This window comes from Onychostoma macrolepis, chromosome 11 (genome assembly GCF_012432095.1).
Source record: "Onychostoma macrolepis isolate SWU-2019 chromosome 11, ASM1243209v1, whole genome shotgun sequence".
Lineage (NCBI taxonomy): Eukaryota > Metazoa > Chordata > Actinopteri > Cypriniformes > Cyprinidae > Onychostoma > Onychostoma macrolepis.
The window spans coordinates 11,021,330-11,049,312 of NC_081165.1; the positions used below are offsets into that span (position 1 = coordinate 11,021,330).

Here is a 27,983-nt window from a genome sequence, read left to right on the forward strand (position 1 = left end):
AATGAATGAGATTGAGCTTTATTGGCTAGGTATGTTTACACATACAAGGAATTTGTTATAGTGACAGAAGCTCTACAGTGCAACAGAAAGACAGCAACAGGACAGGACACAGATAAAAAAGAATAATATACAAATGTAAAAATATTGTACTATTGAATGTACCACAATGCATAGTGTAGTGGTGAGAAGATAGAAGGGGGCTATTATGTCACATACATCTTTGTAAATTCCTGTTTTAGACAGCAGAGGGCTGCAAAGGTTTTTGCAGTTGATTACAGATTTTCCCTAGTAGGTATCAAGAAATATATATATATATATATATATTAGTGCTGTCAAACGATTAATTGCGATAAATCGCATCCACAATAAAAGTTTTGTTTACATAATATATGTATGTGTACTGTATATATTTTTGTGTATATTCCCAGCCATCAGCCCCTCCTGTCGCAGAAGTGGAGGTGGTTGCTGAGGGACCCTGTGAGGGCCCCTGACTCTACGTCATGCCCAGAAGAAGCCTCAGCTTCCGAGCTTAGCCCAAGGAGGGCTTCCTGTTCCTGTGGGCTGTCTTGTTCCTGTTTGTGTAGCCCCAGAGGGCTTCTGATACCCCGTAGCTGCCCCATGGATTTTGTGTGTGTGTGTGGGGGAAAGGATTTCGGTGGTAGGGTTTAAGGGGACCGAGGGCCCCCGAAGATGACCTGCCATGGCCTCCTGAGCTCCCTTGCTCCGCCATGGCCTCCGCTCTAGATCAAGATGAACCCCTGTCTTTAAGCGGGTCATAAAAATACAAAGTAAAGCTCATATGAATTTGAGATACTGTTGACATTTCTTTCCAACTTAAGGAGCCCCAACCTCCATTTAACCCTGTGTATAAACTCTGGATTAACATTATAAAACATGTGAAATATTTATAGAGGAAGAAAATGTGTAGTGTTCAGTTTACGTATGTTTAAATACTGAAATACTTAGGGAGGGACCAGAACATCTGATAAGACAACAATTGCATCAAATTTTTATGTTTCATTTGTTTTGTTTGTTTTTATTTATTTATATGTACTTTTATTTATGAATGTCTTACCTTGATGCTGATTAGCTGAGCTGTCCTTGATTCTGCTAAAATGACAATAGTATGTTTTTAGCAAACTATCTTGTATACCTTAAAGTTTGGTTATACTGTTTAAATTAAACACTCACACTTGTACATACTGCACTTCAGAATATTCAAACCTCCCCAGATTCTCTGCTAGAAAAATCATACATTGTTTTAAATGTTTGGTTTTACAAACAACATTTGGACATCTCACAAATATTTTTCTACATGAGTGTGTCGTATGTTGAACTTACTGCTGAAGCAGCACAAGCAGATGCCCGTGAGTCCGGCCAGAACAATGACCCCACTGACCATGATTAACCATACGCCTTTGAGTCACCAAGAAATCAGATTTTAGCATTTATATTAACTTATTCCATTGTTCTTCAACATTTGCAAAATATTCTGTTTTAGAAAAATATGGTGGTGAAAAAGTATAGCAAAGCCAGAAATGTACTACACCAACACACTTGCTATGGTGTCCCTTGAGACTCCGAGGGGTTGTGAAGGCTGAGAAGTTTCTAGAACAATTAAGATATATATATATATATAGAATAATTAAGATATCTAGAACAAACAAAATATAACAATTAAGTGAAAATGTTCATGAAATGTCAATATTGCATTTTTTTAAGTCATGTTTCAGTGTTTAGAAATGTGACTCAGTTACCCACCAAGAACAGTTTATATTAGTTTATATAAACAAAAGACTCAGCTACTCACCAGCAGTGAGGTTTGTTGTGGACTTAAAATAAGTACTGGATTTTCCAGTCAGAGATGCTGAAATAAATAATAAAATGTTACTGTATTTATGCAGTAAGTAACTTGGTTGTGATACTGAATAATGAGAAATAACCGCTTTATTTTCATTTGAAAAGGCTGAAAAAAAATAATTTACTTACTTTCTAAATCACATCTTGAAAATTCATATTCCACGACTGTAAAACGACATAGTGTTTTTCCAGACAGTTCGTGAGATTGTATCTTTTTAAATTGTGGATATTCATCTCCAAGAGAAAGAAAACAAGTATAACCGCCGTTATCTGATCCTGGTATTTCACAGAGAATTCTAAATTCACCCGTTTGAGAATCATAGCTGACTCTAATGTCCGGCCGCTCATCTGCAAACACACACAGGCATTAGATTATATTATAGTTTAATAATAATATAATAAAACATTAGATTATAATAAAATAGTCACTCATAAATGACAATCTAAATAGTGAGATTCAATATTTTGCAGTGCTATAATAAACCCCCTTTTAATATATAAAAAATAAACTAATTTAATTTGAATACTAAAAGCACAAAAAAAAAATCAAGATGTATTTATTGGATAAATTAATATTAGTTGATTTTGCAAGTACAGCTCTGCATATTTTGTAATTTCTGAATTATTAACTTTTTTTTTTGGCTGTACATGTTTATTGTATTATTTTATAAATATTGGTAGTCCCTAAAATCAACAGTTGTGACAGTTAAAAATATTAAAGATAAAATATGCGTACTATCCTAAAGCAGAGGAGAGCAGACACTTGAGGTGAGATAAAATTTTATTGAAAAATTTCAAATGCCACTTACCCTGAGGCTGAACCTCCAGAAAGAGTGTAAAGATGAGGGAGATGAGCAGCACCATGTCAGCGACACATGAAAGAGTGATGAACTGATGTACAGACACACACACCACATCAGTACATACATGAGGAAGTAACTTAGCAAGCAATGAAAGGAAACCTATAGACCAAATGTCACGATATATTTCTATAAAATTAATATATGACACAGAAGTATAATGATCAGCAACCCTTTATTTGTTCAGAAGTTCAGAATATAATTTTAATATTAAAGTAAATTTATCAATTTTCTTTGTGTTTGTCTGAAGTGTTAAGCCACAGGACACCATTGTGGTTGAGCAGAGATGGAGCTGCAAAAACAAGACATCTGCTGTTTTATAATTTTAACTATTTAAATTCTGATGTAAGTCTGTTTAGAAACTTTAAAATTGTGATTTAAAAAAAGTGGGAAAAAAAAAAAGTTATTAATATAAAATAATTTCTTACAGTACACCACCATTCAAAAGGTTGGGCTTGGAAAGATTTTTTGTAATGTTTTTGAAAAAAAGTCTTTCTTGCACACTAAGGTTGCATTTATTTGATCACAAATACAAAACTAGTAACATTGTGAAATATTTTTCCAATTTAAAATCAATCTTAATATATTGTATTCCTAATGGCAAAGCTGAATTTTCAGCTGCCATTACTCAGTCTTCAAAGAGATTTCAGACCTAACTTTGAGGAACAGGGAAAAAGTACAAAAGGAACAAGAAGAGAAACACAAGTGCTTTAAATAATGAAAATCAGGTAAAATATTTACACAAAGCAACAGGACAAAATATGAGAGTCTCTATGTTCATCAATACAACTGCCATTCACAATAACACAGTATAACAGTTGTTAGATAATTATTATTGCTTAAAACTATGCATATTAATGCTGTGTGCCTTCTGATGTGGTTATACTGTACGTGTGAAACTACAGAAAATACAAGTTAATCGAAATCAGACAGACGTTTATGACACAGTTTTGAAAGGTTAAGATAATGGAAAATAAGAAGCAGAAGTTACAACAACATTTACAATAAAAGGCATTTACTATAGAGGATTAAATACTGTTTAAAATGAAGATTGATCAGCTCTGGCCTGTAAACAGTAGTTAGCAGAGTTGTTTTCTTTCAGTGAAACTTCAGCTGACTGTAAACACTCCTGCTGTCACTGGAGATGGCTGGTTTGGTGACGATGGTGCAATACAAATGATTCAGTTCAACCTGGAGGAAAATTAAATCTTAAAATGAACATAAATAATGTGTAATGTGTAACCAGCTGCTTTACAAACCTCATTTTGCACTGATTCTTCACTGTTTCCTGCATAACATGACACATCAGATATCAAATAATGACCATGATAGAGTTCAGATTAAGATGAAGATATAGTTTTATCAAATGTAACTGTTTGAGAGAACTGACAAAATGATGGTAACATAATATAGAGGGGACTCGCTTTACTCTTTACCTGGTGGTTGAGAGGGGGGTTGCATGAAGTTGATGCTTGAATAAAGCACTGCATCTTCCTCTCCAGTCTAAATAACAAAGAGTGATCTATTAAAATGCGGGAAATATTAAAATGATCCAATTAGTTGCTCTAACAAACGTAAACTGATAATACTTACTGTTTCTGAACTGGCCGCTGGTAAAGAAAGTCCTACAATGCAGACTGACATTTTAGCAAACCTTGGCCTTTATGTTTTGAGTAAGAAATGGCTTAAATTGGGGGGTGGGGGGAATTAAAAACATACCCTGTTTTTTGCTGTTGAATTCGATCCAAATCCTAGTAGATTACACAAATAGAATTTGTGCATGTTTTCATTCTTTATTTTTTTTTAACAGTTCATTTTAAAGGAGTAGTTCACACCCAAATTTTAAATTTGCTGACAATTTACTCACATTCAGCCCGTTCAAGTTGTAGGTGAGCTTGTTTCTTCATTGGAGCAGATTTGGAGAAATTTAGCATTACATCACTTGCTCACCAATGGGTCCTCTACAGCAGTGCTTCCCAAACCTGACCTGGAGGATCCCCTGGCCTGCACATTTTGTATTTCTCCCTTATCAGACACACCCAATTTAGTTCTTGCAGTCTCTACTAACGAGCTGATGAGTGGAATCAGGTGTGTTAGATAAGGGAGACATACAAAAGCTGTAGGGCAGGGGGGCCTCCAGGACATGTTTGGGAAGCACTGCTCTGCAGTGAATGGGTGCCATCAGAATGAGAGTCCAAACAGCTGATAAAAACATCACAATATTCCACAAGTAATCCACACCTCTCCAGTCCATCAGTTAACGTCTTGTGAAGTAAAAAGCTGTGTGTTGGTAATAAATAAATCATATTGCTTTCTGCAGTAAAAACGTCATCTAGTCTGAATCGCCACGTTCACACAACAGCAGAATACGGTTGTCAGTCCTGTATTTGAGTCCTTAATACGGTTATGTTCACACACTGTTCGGTTATTTGCGGGCGTGACAACTGCATTCTGTAACCGAACTCACGCCTTTAAATTTTCAGGACTCACAACCGCAGGTGACCCAGAATTTGTGCCCTGCATTTAACCCATCCAAAGTGCACACACACCCGGAGTAGTAGGCAGCCATTTAGGCGCCCGGGGAGCAGTTGGGGGTTCGGTGCCTTGCTCAAGGGCACCTCAGTCGTGGTACTGAAGGTGGAGAGAGCGCTGTACATTCACTCCCCCCACCTACAATTCGGATTACAAGTCTGACTCTCTAACCATTAGGCCACGACTTCTCTACTTATTGGTTATGTGACCTGATATTGTTCATAAGGCGGTTTATATTCACAAACATTTCTCATACAAAAATATGAACATTGTGTGACTACCAAACATTTATTTAAGTAGTACCATAGTCTTTTTTTTTAACTGTTGTGTAATTTTTAGTCCTTGTGCAATTTGGTGGGTCCAGGCTCAATGGCAATTTCTGAGAAAAGCATAAAATAGGAGCTGTATGTAGAAAATGTAAGAACAATCATAATTTGGCTATATGGTTTTTCTTTATTTTTTAGAAGAGTGGAATGTATGCAGGAACAAACGTAGGAGAATAAAATCAGGGGATGATTCCAATCAGTCTTGAACCTGCATCCTCATGAGCCAACAGGCCTCAAATGTCCTAAACTAGTTCTTAGTCCACGGTACCATTCATACTTGGCACTGTTAAAAAAAATTACAAATAAAAAAAATCATTCACTCAACTTAAATTTTTGAGTTAACTTTTTGCACTGACTCAGTTAAGTTGAAATTATGTTGAATATTAATTATGTACAACTTGACAAATTGAATGTTATTTGAACTTATAAATATAAAGTTTAGTTGGAATAACTTTGTAAGGTGAACTTACTTTAAGTTTTCAGTACAAACATTCTCTCTAAAAAAGCTTTTTTGTTCACTCAACTTAACTTTTTGAGATACCAGTTTCCACTGACTTGTTTAAGTTGATTTTACTTACAATATTAAATCATTTCAACTGGACAGATTGTTATTTGAGCTTACAAAGTTTAGTTGGAATAACTTTATGAAAATAAGTTTTCAGTACCAAAGTTTACGTTCATTAAATGTTTGAGTTATCATTTTGCACTGACAGTTAAGTTGTATTTACTTAAAATATTAAGTATTTTCAACTTGACAAATGTAGTTATTTGAACTTAGTTTAATGTAGTTCTCAGTAGCAAAGTTTGTGTTGATGTAGCCTAATTTGGCTTATTTGCTTAATTCAACCAAATAAATAATTATTTTATTTCAAATGTTTCAGTCATGTTTCAGCTGACAACTTTTTCATTGGCATTTAAATTAATTTGTATAAGTGATCTGATGTCAGCCATTGAAACATGATTAGATGATGATTAATCAACTCCAAAAACAGCATTACCTTCACTTATTACTAACCAGATTGACTTTATTTATGTTATAAGTTGTTTCTGAGAATTAGCTCTAGTCATTTTTTTTGGTTTGTTTCGTTTGAAGTCACCATTATAGTGAAAAGTGTTTGCTTTAGTTGAGCACTTGACTCTTGGCTTTTATTACGTTATGATTGTTTTTAACAATTGCAATAGTGTTTTATTAAAAACAAAAACAAAAATAATAGCTGTAATTGTCTGCTTTTGTGGCATTCAAATACTTGTTGTGCAATGAAGTTGTGGTTCTACTGAAATCTAAAAATATTTTTTACTTTTAATTAAACAAATTTAGTTGTGAAAGGTTATCAGTGGATTAACATTGAAATTATCTTAAACAGCATATTTTGTGCAACAATTACAATCTGGGCACACTAATGGTTCGTTTCCACTGAGCGGTACGGTACAGTACGGTACAGTACGATTCGGTACAGGTAACCCTGATCAGGCTTGTGTTTCCACTGCCAATAGTATCCTTACTTGGTAGGTGTGGTGTATGCCGGAAAGTAGCGATTGACGATAAAGCACGACAATAAGCACAACTCTGCCTCTTTTTGTTAAATGTCAGTTTTAATGAACAATAATAACCATTATAAAAGTATAAGTACAAAGTATAAGAGGCTTATATAAGAAGAAATAAAGACAAAAGCAAACAATTCAGTCAAACGTATGCTACAGGTCAGCGCTGTGCTACGGTAAAGTTCAAAATAAATATATAAAGTTAAACATAAATTTGTGCTCAGCCAAAATGATATGACCAGGAACCAATAATAGATTCATGAGAGCACGAATGCCTGTTAAATATAGCCTACCCAAAACAAATTGTATCTCATGTTTAATCACTACAGAGACATCAAAGCCAGCGGAAAATGTCGGAAAAACTAGCCAAGCTAAGGCTGCTCTAGGCGGATACATGAGCACTAAGCACCCGGTGATCGCATAGAGTTCTGAAATCGGCATATTAAATTTTCAAATTATCATGCAAAAATGACAATTCTAGTCAACCAATCAGCACTCTGCAATGACTTTAGCTCTACCCTTTTGGTATTCTTTACTATGCTAAATAACCCAATGGAAAAATAGCAAAAAAGTGGCATGGTACGTTACGTTACGTTATTTTATTTTATTTTATTATCATTCACAACTTCTGACAATAAAAACAGAAATACTGTACCAAACCATACTGCTCAGTGGAAACAAGCCATTAGACATCAACACTCAATATACAAACCTCAACAACGGTGACAAAATAAGCTACTAAAATTCGTCCCGCAATGCGTGCTGGGAGCCATGGATGAGTTTTGATTGGTGCACCCAGAATGCACTGCAGCATGAAGCGTTTTGTTGATTGTCACCATTGTTGAGATTCATACGGTGATTTTTGATGTTTGTGTGTGTTTAACTGATACAAATGCTCAGCGTTTTTTTTTTTTTCAAATGATAAGATTGTCTTTATACTGCTGGAGAAAATACTGCAGTACTGCAAGATCAGTTGAGAATTTAAACACACTAATAAAACTAAACCTAACTATCATTGATTGAGTTTCAGATGTGATCAGTGAATCAAACCACTTTATGATGCTTATATTACCAATAAGCTGCAAGGATCACCTAATCTCATCGCTGTTTTTTTTTTTTTTTTACAATAACATTTTCTTAAAACAGCCAAGGTTCAAGAGCTCAACTAAAGTAAACGCTGTTCACCAAAATGGTGACTTCAAATAAACAAATTTTCAATTGAAAAAATAAACAATTTAAGACGGTAACACTGTTTTTGGAGTTGTTTAATCACCTCTGCTGAGATCTTGAGAGATTTAATATCATTTATTTGGAGTTGATATGTTTCAATGGCTGACATCAGATATTATGTACAGTAGAAATTAATTGAAATGGGAATGAAAAAGTCAACTGAAACATTTGAAATAAATTATTTACAATTGGCAGAACAATTGAAATAAAATAATAATTTATTTGGTTTAACTAAGAAAATAAGTCAAATTAGTTTAAATGAACATGAGCTGTGGTACTGCAAACTCCAACTAAACTTTATAAGTTCAAATAACTAAATCTGTCAAGCTGAATATACTTAATATTCTAAGTAAACACAACTGAGTGCAAAATGATAGCTTAAAATTTTTTTACATGAACACGAACTTTGGTATTGTAAACTTATAATAATAAAGTATGTTCACCTTACTTTCATAAGGTTACTGCAACTAATCTTTACAAGTTCAAAAGCTAAAATTGTCAAGTTGAAAATACTTAAAATTCTAAGTAAATGCAATTTAACTGAGTCAATGTCAAAGGATAACTCAAGAAGTTAAGTTAAGGAAACATCTCCGGTTACTATCGTAACCTCGGTTCCCCAAGAGCGGGAACGAGACATCACAGAGAAATTCTCCGTTATGGGAACTCCTTCCCTTCCAACCTTTCCTGAAGTCCTATTGGCTCACGCCAATCCAAATGACTGGCCAATTGTCGCGAAGTATGCAAATCGCAAGCAAATACTGACAAGCTGAGAGGCAGTATAAAGTGCAGCGCACGCGACAATTACGTCAGAATCGGATACTGAACACCTGTACAAGTTACCCACTCAGCGAAGATAGAACACACACACAATTCCCACCAATAGCGATGCTTGAAGGTGGGCTCGCAGCTGATAGATGGAGATAAGCCAATGAGCGTCAAAAGCCCAGGTATATGAAATTTGCATATCTGCTCAGTAATAACGCATGCTGCGCTAAGAAACAGGGCTGAAAGCAAAACAACACAGCATTGTGGGGGGGCTGCATAGAGATAACTGTTAAGCAGCAGAAAACACATAACATGATGTACAGGGCAGACAACAACAACAATAGCATAAAGGGCTGCGCAGAGTAATTACTGTGCGAGGCAGCAAACTCACATGAATAGAGGTGGCATAAACGTGAATCAGTCACTCACCGACAGCACTTAGGAGTCCCAGGACTGAACGTCCAGCTTGTAAAACCTGGCGAAGGTATTCTGAGAAGACCAGCCGGCTGCAAAGCATATATCCTGAATAGACATACCTCTCGTCCACGCCCAGGAGGCGGTGATAGCCCTTGTTGAGTGGGCCCTAATGTGAAAAAGGCATTCCAAACCTTGGCTCCTATAAGCAGCCGTGATAGCGTCCACAATCCAGTGGGAAAGCCTCTGTTTTGATATGGCCCGGCCCTTCGCACAACCACCGTAGCACACGAAAAGCTGGTCAGATTGCCGAAAGGTGGCCGAATAGACGATGTATATCCTCAAATCACACCGAAATCTGAGCGTCCACATCATGTGAGGACGATGAATCAGAAGACAGGGCAGACAGCGAAACAGTCTGCGCTCTGAAGGGGGTAGATAGTGATTAGGCACGTAGCCCGGTCTTGGCCGGAGAGTGACGCTGCAGTCACCGGGTCCGAAGCGAATACAGTCGCTGTCCACAGAAAACGCGTGTAAATCCCCTATGTGCTTAGCCAAAGCGAAGGCAAGAAGTGCACTTTTGAGACATAGCTCCTTCATATCAACAGATGCTAAAGGCTCGAGTCATAGCTGTGAAAGAGCTCTTAATACCATCTCTAGGTCCCAGGGCGGGAATAAAGGCGGGCGCGGGGGATACAATCTCTTCGCTCCCCTAAGAAAACTCACCACCAGCGCGTGCCTACCGATCGATGCCCGCCCAGTGGGGAACGAAACGAGGCAATCGCGGCCACATAGACTTTCAGTGTTGATGATAGAGATCCACTATCCAGCCTGTACTGTAGAAAATGCAGAACATCTGAAACGGAGCAAGCAGCCGGGTCGATATGAACATCACGGCACCATGTCACAAACACTCCCCATTTCAGAACATACAAACACCTCGTAGAGGGTGCCTGCGCCTCCAAGAGCGTGTCGAGCACATGAGAATGCAGGGCGCTCAGCTCCTCTGACATCCCCAAAGCAGCCACATGAAGGCTCCACAACCCCGGGTTCGGGTGCCAGACCGAGCCGCTCACCTGAGATAGCAGATCCTTCCTGATGGGGATCGGCCAGGGCGGCGCCACCAGCAGCTCTGTCAGGTCCGGGAACCAAGGACGGTTTGGCCAGTTCGGTGCGATGAGTATCACCGAATCCTCCCTGATCTTGCATAACACCAGTGGCAATATACTGATTGGAGGAAACGCATACAGCCTGGCTGCTGGCCAGTGCGATGTCAGCGCGTTCCCCTTCAGCAAGGAGTGAGACAGGGAGAAGAACAGCGGGCAATGCGCATTCTCGCTCATAGTGAATAGATCCACCTCCGCTCTCCCATCTCTCTGGCATCCTTCTGTCTCGGGAGACAATGGAGTATCTGCGCCCAAGTCAGTCTGTTGTCGAATTGCAGTGCCTGCTGTGGCTGAACAGTCCGATACGAGAGCGGCAGAGTCTGTTGCAGTTACCACAGATGAAGCCTGTGACTGCTTCTGCTTCTGTGGACACTGACTCTGCTCTCTGCCGTCTACGCTGCCTCTTTTCCTCCCACTGGTCCTCTCTCTTTCTCTCGCTCAGTTTTATGCTGGTCCTTACGGTGAGCTGCCAGCTGACACGATCTGCGGTGGCAGCTTCCAAGTCTGCGGGATTCAGGCTTCCGGCTTTCAGATCACGCTTGCAGACGTCTTTATACCGGAGCACTGGTCTGCCTGTTGGTCTGGTGCCAGAGGCAAGCTCACCATACATGATGTCCTTAGGAATCCGGCCATCCTGCATTCGGCAGACATGGCCGAGCCAGCGTAGGCGTCTTTGTGAAAGAAGTGCGTGCATGCTGAATATTTTTGCCTGGGCCAGCACTTCAGTGTTTGGGACATGGTCCTGCCAGGTGATGCCCAGAATCCTCCTCAGGCAGCGCAGATGGAAAGAGTTAAGTCTGCGTTCTTGCCAGATGTACATAGTCCACGTCTCGCTGCCATAAAGAAGAGTGCTAAGGACACTGGCCTGGTACACTTTCATCTTGGTGTTGATGGTGAGCATACTGTTGTTCCACACTCTTTTGGTCAGGCGGGCCATTGCTATTGATGCCTTGCCGATTCTGGTGTTCAACTCATTGTCCAAAGAGAGGTTGCTGGAGATAGTGGAGCCAAGATATATAAAGTCCTCCACTACCTCAAGGGTATGATCGCCGATGGAGATGCAAGGAGTGCTGCTGACATCCTGGCCCATGACATTTGTTTTCTTCAGGCTGATGGTCAGCCCAAACTCATCAGAAGCACGAGCGAAGCTGCTGATGAGACACTGCAGTGCTTCCTCTGTATGGGCAGTCAGGGCGGCGTCATCAGCAAACAGCATCTCTCTAATCAGGACCCTGCGCACCTTGGTCTTTGCGCGCAGACGTGCAAGATTAAAAGGTTACCATCGCTCCTAGTGTGGATGAAGACACCATCTTCTGACTGACTGAAGGCATGGCACAGCAGCAGGGAGAAAAAGATGCCGAAGAGGGTCGGGGCGAGAACACAGCCTTGCTTCACACCGCTACGGATCGGAAAAGGTTCCGAAGATAAGCCATCGTACTGGACGGTGCCTTTCATTTCATCATGGAAGGACGTGACCATCTTCAGAAGCTTGGGGGGACATCCGATCCTGTGCAGTAAGGTGAAGAGACCTTTCCTGCTGACCAAGTCAAAGGCCTTGGTCAGGTCGATAAAGGCGATGTAAAGTGGCTGTCTCTGCTCCCGGCACTTCTCCTGCAGCTGTCTCAGAGAGAAGATCATGTCGATCGTTGATCTCTGGGATCTGAAGCCGCACTGCGCCTCTGGATAGACGCGTTCAGCCAGCACTTGGAGTCTGTTCAAAGCTACACGGGCGAAGACCTTTCCCACAATGCTCAGTAAGGAGATGCCGCGATAGTTGTTGCAGTCACTGCGGTCTCCTTTGTTCTTGTAGAGTGTGATGATGTTGGCATCTCGCATTTCCTGAGGAACTTTTCCCTCCTCCCAACACTGAAGTAAGAGTTTATGGAGGTGGTCAAGGAGGACACTCTTCAGGCCAGCCTTAATGACCTCTGGGGGAATGCCGTCACTGCCTGGAGCTTTGCCACATGCTAAAGAGTCAATGGCCTTGCTAAGCTCGTATACAGTGGGCAAAGCATCGAGTTCTTTCATCTCGGGCAAGGGGGTAATGCTCTCCAATACAGTGTCGGTGACAACGTTCTCCCTCGAGTATAGCTGCTGGTAGTGCTCGCCCATCTCTCCATCTGCTTACTGCGGTCTGTGATGGCGTCGCCTGTAGCGGACTTCAGGGGAGCAATCTTGATGGTACTTGGGCCAAATGCTTTCTTCAAGCCCTCGTACATGGCGCGGATATTCCCACAGTCTGCAGAGAGCTGAATGCTCTGACAGAGGTTCAGCCAATAATCGTTAGCGCATTTCCTGGCAATCCGCTGGGCGTCATTCCTGGTCTTCCGGAGTGCAGCTAATGCCTTCTCTGAAGGCTTGCGCTTGTAGTCTACCAAAGCTGTGCGTTTAGCTGTGATGGCTGGCTCAAGTTCGATTATTCCTGCTTCAAACCAGTCTGGATTTTTCTTCACCCGCCTGCCGAAGGTTGTCATGGCCGAGTTATAGATGGCGTCACGAATGTGGCTCCATCTCTCTTCAGCGCTGTTGTCTGGGCAATCCTTAAGGGCCTCTTCAATGGCACTGGCAAAGCGTGTGCAAACTTCTGGGAGTAATGTCAGGGCTGCGTTAATACGTGGGCGTCCTTTCTGCTTGGAGTTATGAATCCGCTTTGGATAGAGACGCACCTTACTCCCAACCAGTGAGTGGTCAGTGTCACAGTCGGCGCTATGGTAGCTGCGGTAATGAGAACGCAGTTCAGCAGGGATCTTCTGGTAATAACTAGATCCAGCTGGTGCCAGTGACAGGATCTGGGGTGACGCCAGGACACTCGGTGGCAGGGTTTAGTTGAGAAGAACGTATTTGAAATGCACAGGTCATGGTACGAACAAAGTTCTAACAGTCTCTGTCCATTTTCGTTAAGCTTGCCAATGCCAAAGTGGCCGATGCAACGGGGCCAAGAGTTATGGTCGGCTCCGATCCGGGCATTGAAGTCCCCGAGTAGGAACAGGTGTTCTGTGGTAGGGGTCTCTTTGATGGTGGTCTCCAGCTCTTCATAAAATTCGTCCTTTATCTCAGCTGGGGAGCAGAGTGTTGGAGCATAGATGCTCAGGATATTGACTGGGCCTGAAGAGGTAGAGAGACGAAGAGAGAGGATTCTGGGTGTACCTCCAGAAGGTGGCTCAATTGAGGACAGCATGGAGTTCCTCACTGCAAATCCAACACCGTGAATACGAGGCTCCTCAGACTCCTTTCCCTGCCAGAAGAACGTGTAGTCCTGTTCTCTGAGGCTGCCGTTAGAAGGAGTCTAGTCTCCTGTAGAGCAGCAATGTCGATGTCCAGTCGTTTCAGCTCACGGTTGATGATGGCTGTCTTCCTGGCATCATCAACTTGTTGTAATTCGTCAGAGTGGCCAGGGCACATGGTTCTGACATTCCAGCTTGCCAACCGCAGGGCTGGCTGTTTGTTTTTTCTCCTTCTTGTTTTGTCTGGTGCAGGTTTTACAGTCTGCTTTTCGGTTGTTTCCCTAAGCTCCAAGCACCCATTGAAGCAGACAGACTGTGGCGGGTCAGCACCTTACTGACTGGGGGCTGCCCAGCTTAAGGCGGGCGTTAGCTGACCAGTGGGACACGATGATCCCTCCCACCGTCGGAGACAACCCGTAGCGCCCGAGCTTACGCCAATCCACTCTGGGCTTATAACTCGTAACTGCCATCTCCCGTGTTGTGTTGTCGCTGAAACAGCGGCACTGGAGTGACCTCTCCAGGGCGCAAGCCTGGGCAGAGTGTATGGAGATCCTGGGATGCCCAGTCATCAAGATCCCCCTCTCAGCCTCACCTATGTAGTCCAAAGGAATGCAAGCAGTACGTTTGGCACCAGCTCGGCTGCAGGAGCTGCCGGAACAGTGCGTGAATATAGGCAACAGTCCGCCTTCGGGGCTCCACTCCTGATTTGAAGGGTTTACTCCCCCACACTCGGCCGTTGGATCATTCCAAGATCTCCTCCGCCCTTTAGCCGTTGGCTGCCAAGAGCAGCTCATCCGCCTAGTGGTGCAGTGTGAACACCACCCCCTCACGCGGTTTAGCCCGCCAGCTGAGGCGGTTTACCGGGGTGTGGCACGTGGAGCCAGCACGTGAGAGATTTAGGAGATGGATGGGGACCAGTGCTGCCCGTCCACCCTACCAAGTAAGGTGCAGCTGCCAGACAGCAAAGGTACAACCTCTATCCAAACCCCCTACACCCCCCGCTCTCCCATAGCGGGTCCAAATCATCCGAACCGACTCGGGGTGAAACCTCCTCTCTCCTTGAGGAATACACTTCCTCGAAAGCATGTCTGCCCCAAGTTCAGGAGACCGGGGATGTGCGCTGCTCTAATGGGGAGAAAGATCCGCCCATAACAGGAGATTTGCTGCATGCTTGTACAGAGCCTTGGATCGCACACCTCCTTGGTGATTTATGTACGAAACCACAGACATGTTGTCGGTGCGAATCAGTACATGCCGCTGTTCCAGCTGCAGCCGAAAATCTTTGCGCCACAGCCTCAGAGCTTTGATTCAGCCGCGGGAGACCGCGATGCACAAACAGCCCGAAGTCCACGCTGTCCAAGGGACTCGAGATTCCAGCCAGAACTGCAGCGGGTGCATATGTAGTAAACTGCCCAGTCTGAAATGGCGCAGGAAAGACAAAATGGCGGCCGAGCGCTCCCGAGAGTGGCAAGCACGCATCTCCACCGCTTTTAGTCGAAGCACACTCCCAGATACGTTATAGACTGACTCAGGGCAAGAATGTTCTTACACATATCCACACATAGCCTCAAGAATTCTAAGTGACGAAGCAGTTTGTCTAAATGGCTGGCTGGCGTGTCCCGTGACTGAGCTAAGATCAGCCAGTCATCCAAATAATTGAGAATGCGTATCCCACTCGCTCTGAGGGGGGGAGAGAGCTGCGTCGATGCACTTCGAGCAAGTGCGCGGGGTCAAAGCCAGCCCAAACAGAAGAACAGGCTACTGGTACACTGTGCCCTCGAGAGCAAACCTCAGAAAGCGTCTGTGATGCGGTGCTATCTGAATGTGAACCTACACGTACTTTAATTCCATGGTCGCATCCAGTCCCCGGGCAAATTTGCGCCAGGATCTGTTCCAGCGATATCATCCTTAAACGTACACTTGCAGAGCGCTCTGTTGATGGGCCTGAGATCTAGAATCAGGCGGAGTCCTCCATGTCTTTTGGGCACCACAAATTAGCGGCTGTAAAAGCCGCTCTCCAGGCGTTTAAAGGCGTTTAAAGATCTACGTGTGGCGACAGATTTTGCACTTAAAGCCACAAAGAAGACAGCCCAGGCGATCGGCCAGAGCATAGGCTACATGGTGGTGCTCCACCGACATCTGTGGCTGACACTCACTGAGCTTAAGGACGTGGACAGGAGGGCACTGGTCAACTCTCCTATCTCTCCATCTGGCCTCTTTGGAGACGCAGTAGAGGCCATCGCGGAGCGCTTCTCAGAGGCACAGAAACGCTCCAGGGCGATGAGTCACTTCCTGCCGCGCCAGGCAGCCTCCAGCACGTAGTAGATCCTCTTCTGCTTCCAACCGGCCGTCGAAGCGGCCTCCCTCTGCTTCCGCTTCTCTCGGCGCCGAACCCGGAGCCTGCTGTTCGCGCCAAAACTCCGTGGCAGAGGATGCCGAAGGGCCGCTATTGCCTGGCTCACACTACAGGATTTTTTGCCCGATTTAGCCCCGATTTCCCCCTCCCGAGAATCGGAGAGAAAATCTTGTCGAGCACCTCGATCGGTCCCGATGTTCGGCGCGGATTATCTGGTAATGTGAGGTGTTCACCGATAGAACTTTGCACATCCCGATCCTCTAGCACACAGATCGGGGCCGCCCCGATCATATCAAACATGTTTGATATTTAGGATTTAAATCGGGATGATGACGGCTATATGATTACATCAGTACTTTAACAGCCAATGCGCGACCGCAAAACAGCTACTGTATGGCTCCATTGAATAGTGGAGACGGAGGAATCTGCTGCTTGAAGTTTTGTAGTAACACCATTGTGTCGAACCCGCATCACAAGCGATAAGGAAAAAGAGAAGCGCTGGGGTGAAATCGCCTCAGTTTTGAACATACCTGGTGAGTGAAAGCTGCTAGCAGGCTAGCTAGCATATACAAACAAGCTGCTGATGCTTAAAGCGCCACCTGCTGGCAGAAAGTGAATCTGCGTCTCATTCGAGAAGCACCCGGCTGCAGCCTGCAGATCGAGGCGGGGCTGCACCTGGGGCGGGGCTGCACGTCTCGTCCTGCCTACAACTGTTCTCATTGGTTAGTGGCGTCAAGTCATAACATCATTCTAGCGGGTTTTCATTTACGCTGTTCTTCGCTGCATGGTGAGTTCTTGTCTAATTTGTTTAATTACAATTTTTAATTCTAAAGTGGCGTTTAGTGTGTTGTTAAAAGGAAATGTGAAGTAGTTTCAAAATAAAATCGCATAACTTTAATCACTCAACCATGTCACGCAAGGTGTGAAGGTCTGCTTTAAAAATAACCAGGTCTGCGTTTCCCAAAAGCATCAGGCCTAATGTCGCCTTCACGTTCTATCGGAAATTTTATAATTCTCACTATTGAAGTTGTGATTATGAAATGGAAGAGCGTTCTTGTTTACCGAGGAAACTCGTATTTATGATAATTCCGAGAGCACTTGAAGGCAGCATTAGAAACGTTAGTGTGTGTGGTTTTGGTGGGATTATGATTAGGATATAGTGTTCCCAAAATAAGCCCCTTAAAAAGAAATACAGTGGCAAAACTGAACAAGCAGAAGTAATATAGGACAAGTTCATATTAACAATAGCTATACAAATTTATATTGTTTTTCAGTGAATAAAATGATTAAATGTAAAATATTTAGATTTTATTATTATTATTAAGTATACATCTATTAAAATAAACAGTGAACTACATTTAATAATAATAATTCAACAAAAAATATGATTAAGTTTAACAGTCCTTGAAAGTAGAGCTCGTTTTTTATATTACATACTGTTATGCTGCTATACAGTATATGTCCTAGAGCAGGTGCCAAATCCCTTGCAAAAATGCATAAAACTGTGTTAAGCAAGGGGAAATGTGAGCAGTATTTAAAAAACTGCACTAGTGAGTGCCCATTCTGCAATTACACCAGTATGCCACAACTGATGTATTATCACATCAAAAATCACTTTCAGTGGGCAGTGCAACAGCATGGTGAGTTTAACTGTCTTTTGCTTATGTCACTTTAGTTAAAGTTTAATATGGTGCCGAACCAGCCAGCAATGCACTGTGCATGCTTCTGATTTAATTGTTTGTGAATTTGTAGTAGAATGTTTAATTTTAAGGCTCAGGTAAACTTCATTTTCTGCATTCCGCACATTGACCATGGGTCTTTGTTGCTCAAATCACAAAAAAATGTACTTGCACATGGATGGTGCTGATGAAAATTCTGTCTTGCGACTGTCCACCGTCCAGAGCAAAATGCAAACAAGTGAAGGTTCAATTTAGGCAATTTTCAACAAACTTATTTTCTTTTTTTACCCTTTCAGATTTCACCATTTTAAAATGTGGTCCAAATTTGCTGAAGCACATCGCCACCAATGCTTCATCACCAATCCAGCCTCAGTCTTCCTCCTCGGTCCAGCTGTAGCCTCAGTCTTCCTCCTCGGTCCAGTAGCCGCAGCCTCAGCCTCAGTCCTCCTTGGTCCAGCAGCCGTAGCCTCAGTCTTCCTCCTCGGTCCAGTAGCTGCTGCCTCAGTCCTCCTTGGTCCAGCAGACACTGCCTCAGTCTTCCTCGGTCCAGCAGCCGTAGCCTCAGTCTTACTCCTCGGTCCAGCAGCCACTGCCTCAGTCTTTTGTGTTTGGAGTTCACACAAAAAATGAAGACAATGACTGGTAACCAAACAGTTGGTGGTCCCCATTGACTTCCATTGTATTGGGGAAATACTATGGAAGTATATACATGTACAGACCAAAATTTTTTGGGTGCACTGTCTATCCTTTTACGCAGCTCCTTGGCTGAAGTATACTTACTTTTGTAGATGTGCTTACAGTGTTCAGAATGTTAATACTATCAGCTGTTTTAAGCAGGCTGCCACAAACAACAATACTACAGACCTTCAAGAGTACTCGAAGACTGTCACTGCCTACATCACCAAGTGCATTGATGATGTAACGGTCACAAAGACTATCACTGTCCGGGCCAACCAGAAGCCGTGGCTGACAGGGAGGTCTACAGACTTCTGAAGGCTCGGAACGTTGCCTTTAGAGCTGGAGACGAGGAGGGCCTGAAGACAGCTAGGGCCAACCTATCCCGCGGCATCAGAGAGGCCAAGAGACAGTACTCCAGGAGGATAGCTCATCGCTTCAGCGACAGCAGGGACACTCGGAGCCTGTGGCAGGGGATTCAGACCATTACGGACTACAAGCCCTCACCACGGACCTGTGACAACACCATCCCACTGCTGAACGAGCTGAATGCCTTCTTTGCTCGCTTTGAGGCACAAAACAGCACCACTGCACAGAGGACTCCACCTCCTCCCGGCGACCAGGTGATGACGCTGTCCCCGGACAGCGTGAGGAGATCCCTCAGCAGGATCAATGCACGCAAAGCTCCGGGTCCTGACAACATTCCTGGGCGTGTACTGAGAGACTGTGCAGTGGAACTCACTGATGTCTTCACAGACATTTTCAACATCTCGCTGAGTCAGGCTGTTGTCCCCACATGCTTCAAAGCTACCACCATCATTCCAGTCCCGAAGAAGTCATCTCCATCCTGTTTCAATGACTACCGTCCAGTAGCACTCACTCCCATTCTCATGAAGTGCTTTGAACGACTAGTCATGCAACACATCAAGTCTGTCCTCCCCCCCTCCCTGGACCCATTCCAGTTTGCATATCGGCCCAACCGCTCGACCGATGATGCCATCGCCACTGCCCTCCACCCAGCACTCACACATCTGGACAAAAAAGATCCGTATGTCAGATTGCTGTTCATAGACTTCAGTTCAGCATTCAACACTATCATCCCAAATCAGCTCATTCATAAATTGGCCCAGCTGGGGCTCAGCACATCGCTGTGCAACTGGCTGTTGGACTTTCTGACCGGGAGTCCTCAGGCAGTACGGGTCGGCAGTAACACATCCAACACCATCACACTGAACACAGGGGCCCCCCAAGGATGTGTGCTGAGCCCCCTCCTCTTCACTCTGCTGACCCACGACTGCACACCATCGCACAACTCCAACCTCTTCATTAAGTTTGCGGATGACACGACTGTGGTGGGTCTCATTAGCAACAGAGATGAGACAAATTACAGGAGTGAGGTGAGCCGCCTGGCCGGGTGGTGCAGTGACAACAATCTCTCTGAATGTGGAGAAGGCGAAGGAGATTGTTGTTGACTTCAGGAGAATGCACTCTGCATGCTCCTCTGACCATCAATGGTGCGACCGTGGAGAGAGTGAGCAGCACCAAGTTCCTGGGTGTACACATCACAGAGGACCTCTCCTGGACCAACAACACTGCAGCACTGGCCAAGAAAGCACAACAACGTCTCTACTTTCTCCGTAAACTCAGAAGAGCCAGAGCCCGGCCCCATCATGTGCACCTTCTACAGAGGCACCATCGAGAGCATCCTGACTAGCTGCATCACTGTGTGGTATGGCGCCTGCAACGTGTCCTGCCGCAAGTCCCTTCAGCGGATAGTGAGAGCAGCTGAGAAGATCGTTGGTGTCTCTCTCCCTCCCTCCAGGACATCTACAGCACCCGTCTCACCCGCAAAGCTCTCTGCACTGCAGGCGATCCCACCCACCCGACACACTACTTCTTCAGTCTGCTACCATCAGGAGGAGACTGCGAGTCTCAGGCCAGGACCAACAGACTGAAAGACAGCTTCATCCATCAGGCTGTCAGGAAGCTGAACTCCCTCCGTCCTTGCCCCCTCCCTCTCTTACCCCACGCACTACTGAACTCTGACCCCCCACCACCCACATCCACACACACACACACACACACACTGTGATCAGCACCAGTCACTTTGTACAAGCATTGGACTGACCTCATTCAGCTACCTCTTCTGTCAGTCTGAAAAAGAATGCTCTTCGTCACTTTAAAAAATAGTCTCAATAAGCTCTTTGCACTACCATTTATAGTCTGCACTGTTTGTTTGTTTGTCTGTCTCACTGGTTTGCACTCTATTTACCATGTGCCTTATGCCACTTTATCCATTTCATATTATTTTATTTTCATTTTTATTTTTATTCTACATGTCCTTATTTGTATATCTGTAATAATTGCATTTTTGTTTGTGTATGTGTATATGTGTATATATATATATTTGATTTGTACTTATCTGTATTTATGCGTTCTACTGTTAGTACTTAGTGTTATCTGTATGCACCAGGGAGTAAGAGAGTAACGAAATTTCAGTTCTCTGTATGTATGTACGGTACATGTGGCAGAATTGACAATAAAACAGACTTTGACTTTGACTTTTGACTGTTGTTGTATTTATTATTACATGTATTTATTATAACAGTTTCTTCCTCCAGGCAATCCAACTTATGAACAGTTAAATTTGTTTGTTTATTTATATTTATATATGTGTATTTTTTTAGTCTCATCTTATTTTTATTGTTTGTGTGTTGTTGTTTTCTCTGTAAACTGGAAGCTTATGACACTAAAACAAATTCCTTGTATGCACAAGCATACTTAGCAATAAAAGCTCTTTCTGATTCTGATTCTGAAGAAAGTGTGTAAAGGATGTTAATGTTTAACCAGAGATTTATATGTACAAAAAGATGTGTTATATACAGATGTACAAATTTCATCTTTCTTTATCAGAATTAAACTTTCATACCTAAATAAATAACAAGGAAATAATTGTCTTGGCATGTTATTCATATACAAACAATGCTGCTATTTTTACCATAAGCTTTTCATTGTCAAGTAAATAAAAAATATGAATTTGTTATCAATATGGTTCATTAGTTAACATGAACTAATAATGAACTGCACTTATACAGCATTTATTAATCTTTGTTAATCTCAACATTTACTAATACATTATTAATCTTGCTAACATTAGTTAATGCTCTGTTAACTAACATGAACAAACAATAAACAACTGTATTTTCAATAACTAACGTAACGAAGATTAGTAAATACAATAACAAATGTATTGCTCATGGTTAGTTCATGTTAGTTAATACATTAATGTTTAATGAACCTTATTGTAAAGTGTGACCATTCATTTTAATAACATCTTAAGATATGACACTTGCTGAGAATATTTAACTTTTATTTAAATGTTAATAGTACATGTAACAGTAAAGCATATACTGAAATTAAAATAAAAAACGACCATAAATAACTTATAAGTGGTAAATGACCAATGCACATGAATAGAAATAACTTAAACGTTGTAAATAAACTATATTCGTTGACATTGTGACAAGTCAAAAGCAGTAATTGGATTCTTGCTTGGAAATGTACATAATGAAACGTTTTCCAAAAATTAACAAATTTACAGTGTATTGTTTAATACTATATATTTTTACCAGTTATAAGTAATTAACGGGTTCACAGTTTTGTTTTATATAATTAAGTATTAATACCATGTAGGTCTATTGTTTCAACCGCATTTCCTATTTACCGCGGCGTCGACGTCATCGTGGCGTCGACGTCATTACTTTGCCACTAACCAATGAGAAGTTTTGTGGGCGGGGCTGCAGGTCTTCTGTTTCATTTCATGCAGATATTTTTTATGTGTACAGTAGTTTCACAAAACTGAAGTCAGACCTTACTGTTTTTTTCTTCAAATTTCGAAATTATACAATCTTATTTAGATTAAAAACTGTTCACATTGCATGTATGCATCATCTTTGTTTGGATCATGATTAAAATGCAGTGCTTGCCTCTAATTTTAAATGGTAAGAGCACAGACAAAGCCTTATTTTGTTTATATGAAGAGATTTATTTTATTTGTGTTACTTATTTATTTTATTTGGGGCTTGTTTCAAAATTTCAATTTAGTTTTGTTATTAAGCCAACATTTACATTATATTTACATTTTGTTATTTAGCAGAGGCTTTTATCCAAAGCGACTTCCAAATGAGGAGAATAGAAGCAATCAAAACCAACAAAAGAGCAATAATATGCAAGTGCTATATTAGCATATTATAGTGTTATATTTCAATTTCACAAAGAAACGTGCTGCATTTTGTCCAAGCAATAAAAAAAGGACACATTTTGTGAATCAAATCGAATCGTGAACTCAAAATCGTGAATTGAATCGAATCGTGAGTTGAGTAAATCGTTTCATCCCTACTGAATCAGGAGAGAAATGTGCACAAATCAAGCACTGTTTACAAGCAAAGCAGTCCAAAACAGTTCTAAACACATGTGGGTGAATTTTGATGTTAGAGGACAACAGGGGATAGAGTTTTTCACTGGAGGATTATATGGATTACACATGGATTATAATCTCATATTTTGTCCAGAAGCGATGGTTAAAGTAAAAAAAAAAAAAAAAAAACTTAATGATAGATTTGTTTCTTACAAATACAAGCTTTTAATTCCACAATATGTCATGACTGGAGTCATGTGGATTGCTTGTGGATTATTGTGATGTTTTTATCAGCTGTTTGGACTCTTGTTCTGACGGCACCCATTCACTAAAGAGGATCCATTAGTGGAAAAGTGGTGTAATGCTAAATTTCTCCAAATCTGTTCTGATGAAGTAAAATTTCAGCAAATTTTCTTTTTTTCAGTGAACTATTCCTTTAATGATTTCATATGTGTACTCAAAATATACTCAGATATATCCTTACCTCTCTGCCTTTGACTTTCCTGCAATGAAAGAAACAACAAATTGTCAAGCTGAACATTTATCTGTTCAATTAGAATCTAACTGTAGAATCTAACTATAAGCCATATGGAAGACATGTCAGTTTCTTTACACTTACGTGTACATCCATACAAACACATGCCCACGAGTCCAGTCAGTATAATTCCTCCACCACTTGCAGCCACAGCAATGAAGAAAAACATTTCTGTGTGAGACAAAGATTAACAAGAAATGCACTGTTGCATTAATGTATATATTTAATGTTCAGTGCCATCCGGTTTCCAATGAACGTGCTGCATTTATTAACTCATCCTCAGAGTAAAGTTACTTACTTGTATTTGAGTACTTTTTTATTTCAGGGCCTTCAGTCATCAAGGGGGAAACTGTAAAGAAAAAACTGACCATTAGCACATCTGTATTATATTCAGCAAGTTTATTAATCTTGTTTTGGCTGAACACATTCACACTTCACACCTTCACAAATTTACATGTGAATTGAGAATTTTTAAGACCATATATATATATATATACATTTTATAGTATTTACCTGAGGCATGTTCTGTATCAGTAAGCATAGTCGATTCCAAGGATGCTGAGGTTTTGCAAATAAATAAATCAAATGTGTTTTGGCTACAGTAATGTTATAAATCAGAGGAGATGACCTGAGGACTCACCATTTGCAGGATCTGTTAAACTATGGCTGTCATGGGTACTTAGACTGGACATATCTGTAGTAATGAAACAAATTTAGATTAATACATTTAAAGCCAACCAATCAAAATGTTTGATAAGTACAGGAAAATTATGAGAAGGAAAGAAACACTTACTGGTTATCGAATCTGTTATGATTTCAGTACTGGATGTTACAGCCAAAGCTATTGAACCCACAGAACAAGAGTTACATTACATGTTAAACAAATTATTAATGGCCAAATTATTGTTAAATGTACGATTATAATACAGATGAAATAATAATACAAAGCATGTGTACAAAATGAAAAAGAATTATGTTGGTTGAGAGGATATAGTTGTTAAGTAATAACAATCAATCAGGGCAACTCACGTGTTGTTGTGTTCGATGTTGACACAGTGAACAAATTCCCTGAAATTAATGTTTAAATGATTATGAAATTGCATCAGATTAGATTAGATAGTTCTAGAATAAGAAAGACTCAAACTGGCCTTTACAAATCCTTTAAACCCCATTTAATTGGTTAATTTAGCTATTAGACTATGTAGATTTGATGTCGATCTATAGAAAAGCTTTTATAATTATATTTTAGCATATATAAAAATTTAGTCTTTTTCTTCCATCTTGATGACGCTTAAGGGTGTATATAAATTTCTTTTTAATGCAAATACAAGGCTCATGCTTATGACATAAATATAATCTTATTGGCTGTTTAAAAAGGGGGTGGTGACAACCTCCTCTGTGCCCTGCACCAATTTACCATTTCAATTGGAAATACATCATCAACTCATGCAACCGGAATTCTTACTAGTATTTTCTTACATGACAAGAATATTACTTAATTACTTAAATTAGTTATTTAAATGAGAAAATCCGGAAATTTCATGATAATTCCAACCTTGAGAGGTTCCATTGGGGGTCATTCTAGTTGGACTGCCCTCTGTGATTGGTGGCAAAGATGACATGGCGGCCAAACCTTACAAGAAACAAAAACATCTGCTTTGAAAAAAAACAAACCACTTAATCTGTCTATTACAAATAGTTTGTTATGTTTGATATGTTTATATGTGAAATCTCCTTATCTTGTGACCATGCGATTACATGAGAAAGTTACATGAGTCATTTGGTTTTAAAAATTTCTCCTGTCCTTCAAGGTAAAACATGCACTCAGACATATTCTGATTCTCATGACCTCCACAGACCACCTGCACCTTTTCTTCATCGGTAGCAAATGTTGGAAATATTGTCAGCTTGGCCTGCGGGCAAACCTATAACTGTTATGGAGAGCGCTCCTGTAATTCCCTCTTCGGGCCATCAGAGGGCTCCATCACCTGAATACTAATTTCCCCACCTGTTCCCCATTATCTGGACTATTTATAGAACTGTGTCACCTAGGCCCTTTGCGAAGTATTGTTTGGCCCTGGTGAACCGTGCTAAGTGTTACTCCTGTTTCCTTCGGACTGCCTTGTGTTTGTTCCCTGACTGCCCATCGTCTTCTCGTCGGATTGCCGCCTGCCCTGTTGACTTTTGCCTTGTTTCTTGGACTCTTCATATTGGATTGCCGCCTGCCCTGATTTCAGGTCTGCTCAATGGTTCCTGGGGTTTGCCAATTTTTACCTCCGCTTCATCCGAGGTTTCAGTTCAGTAGCTGCCCCGCTCACAGAATTGACGAGGAGGGGTTCTAGTCGTCTTCACTGGTCGTACACTGCCCGAGAAGCTTTCCTGGAATTAAAGCAACGGTTCACGACCGCTCCCATATTGCACCACCCTGACCCTGGTTTACCATTCATAGTGGAGGTTGACGCTTCTAACATCGGAATAGGAGCTATACTGTCACAACGTCGGGGTTCACCGGCGAAAATGTTTCCATGTGCTTATTATTCACGTAAACTAAGCCCAATGGAGAGAAATTATGATGTTGGTGACAGAGAGTTGCTGGCCATAAAAGCAGCACTCGAGGAATGGCGTTATTGGCTGGAGGGAGCGTGACATCCGTTCACTGTAATAACTGATCATCGCAATCTGGAGTACTTAAAGACGGCTAAGAGACTTAAACCCCGACAGGCCAGATGGTCTCTGTTCTTCTCCAGATTCGATTTCATTGTCACCTACCGGCCAGGCTCAAAGAACACAAAGGCGGATGCTCTGTCACGACAATTTGAGAGAGACTCTGAACCCAGTACACCAGAGAATGTTATTTCCCCAACTCTCATTGTATCACCTATCCAGTGGGACATTATTACCGAGATTGAGCAGGCCAATACCGAACCAGATGTTCCGACCGAATGCCCCCAAGATAAGCTGTTTGTCCCTGAAGCCATGCGAGAGAGAACCATCACACAGGTCCATACCTCACTCAGCTCAGGTCATCCTGGTATTAATGCGTCTATCCAACTTCTTCAGAACCGGTTCTGGTGGCTATCTCTAAGAAAGGATACAATCAATCTGATTTGTCAATGCCACGTATGTAATACCCAGAAACCTTCCCATTTATTACCAGCAGGACTCCTCCAGTCTCTGCCCATACCACAACGTCCCTGGTCACATATCGCCATCGATTTTATCACTGACCTTCCTAGTTCCAAGGGCCATACCACTATCCTTACTGTTGTCGCCTCATTCTCCTACCTAAGTTGCCCACCGCTCTGGAGACAGCTGAACAATTATGTAACCTAGTCTTTCGTTTCTACGGTTTACCTGAAGACATCGTCTCCGACCGGGGTCCCCAGTTTACCTCCCGTCTATGGTCTGCTTTCTTCAAGGCACTGGAGGTCAATGTTAGCCTCACCTCGGGCTACCATCCCCAATCCAACGGTCAGGTAGAGAGACTTAACCGGGAGTTAACCAGGTTCCTTCGATCATATTGTAGTCAGAATCAACAGGACTGGAGCCGTTATATCATGTGGGCCGAATACGCTCAAAATTCACTCCGTAAACCCTCCACTGGGTTAACTCCATTCCAGTGTATCCTGGGTTATCAACCACCCCTGTTCCCATGGTCAGGAGAACCATCTAATGTCCAAAATTGTCTGTGCATGTCATTAATTTAACATACAAATCCAATATGTATACAACTTATAATTGGACCAAATAGCTTTTATGAAACTACTGACTCTTGAATATGAAGTAAAGTTTATTTTAAAAAGAAAAAAAAATATATAAAAATGTTAAATATTACTTAATACATATTTTTAGTTCACAGTGCATTAACTAATGCATTACAAAAAATTATATCAATATTAGCTAACATTCATAAAGGCTGTAGAGGTATTGTTCATTCTTAGTTCATGTTAACTAATGTATAATTAATGTTAGCAAATGAAACCTTATTGTAAAGTGTTACCAACATTTGTAAAAGTCAGGTCTAGAGCTCTAAAATTTGTACATTTTATAATAAAAAAAAAACTGGAAATCACTGTATTATTATCATTATAAAGCATGAGAGATCACTTACCTTGCGATTTAACCTCCAGTAAAAGATGAAAGATTACAAAGATGTACAGGGTCATCTCACAATGTCTGCAGGCAATGTGAACAAACTTAAGGTTACAATTCAACAATAGACAGTACTCTGAAAGTGTCTGAGGGAAGTAGGTAATGAGACTGACCTTAAAATGGGTACAATGTCAGTTCAACTTGACATTTCTACCAAGAATCCTGTGCTATATGAAAAAATATCCAATTACCATGTATCAATTTCAGAATGAGATCAAAACTGAAAAACTGACCACACAAGTAAGAAAAC

The 27,983-nt window shown here is 41.6% G+C and overlaps 1 protein-coding gene across 5 annotated transcripts; it reads right to left on the bottom strand.

Moving 5' to 3' along the window:
* Positions 1–2: 2 nt before the first annotated feature.
* Positions 3–27,962, bottom strand: LOC131548888 (uncharacterized). 5 transcript variants are annotated; one of them, XM_058790466.1, is made up of 22 exons: positions 27,847–27,955; positions 27,693–27,757; positions 25,137–25,214; positions 24,611–24,649; positions 24,375–24,422; positions 24,222–24,275; positions 24,095–24,139; positions 23,880–23,930; positions 23,666–23,752; positions 23,531–23,549; positions 4,440–4,471; positions 4,314–4,345; positions 4,157–4,223; positions 3,980–4,008; positions 2,670–3,911; positions 1,990–2,208; positions 1,811–1,867; positions 1,558–1,608; positions 1,342–1,416; positions 1,192–1,237; positions 1,076–1,110; positions 3–762 (listed from the first exon to the last, which is right to left on the bottom strand). In XM_058790466.1, exons 2-15 carry the CDS (start codon positions 27,745–27,747, stop codon positions 3,819–3,821), a joined length of 729 nt encoding a protein of 242 aa, XP_058646449.1. In that variant the 5' UTR covers positions 27,748–27,757; positions 27,847–27,955; the 3' UTR covers positions 3–762; positions 1,076–1,110; positions 1,192–1,237; positions 1,342–1,416; positions 1,558–1,608; positions 1,811–1,867; positions 1,990–2,208; positions 2,670–3,818. The 5 variants fall into 5 exon arrangements, 4 of the variants coding, with proteins under 4 accessions (XP_058646449.1, XP_058646448.1, XP_058646451.1 ...); XM_058790465.1 differs by having other exon boundaries at positions 1,192–1,240; XM_058790468.1 differs by lacking the exon at positions 3,980–4,008 and having other exon boundaries at positions 1,192–1,240; positions 27,847–27,962.
* Between the last annotated feature and the right edge of the window lie 21 nt (positions 27,963–27,983).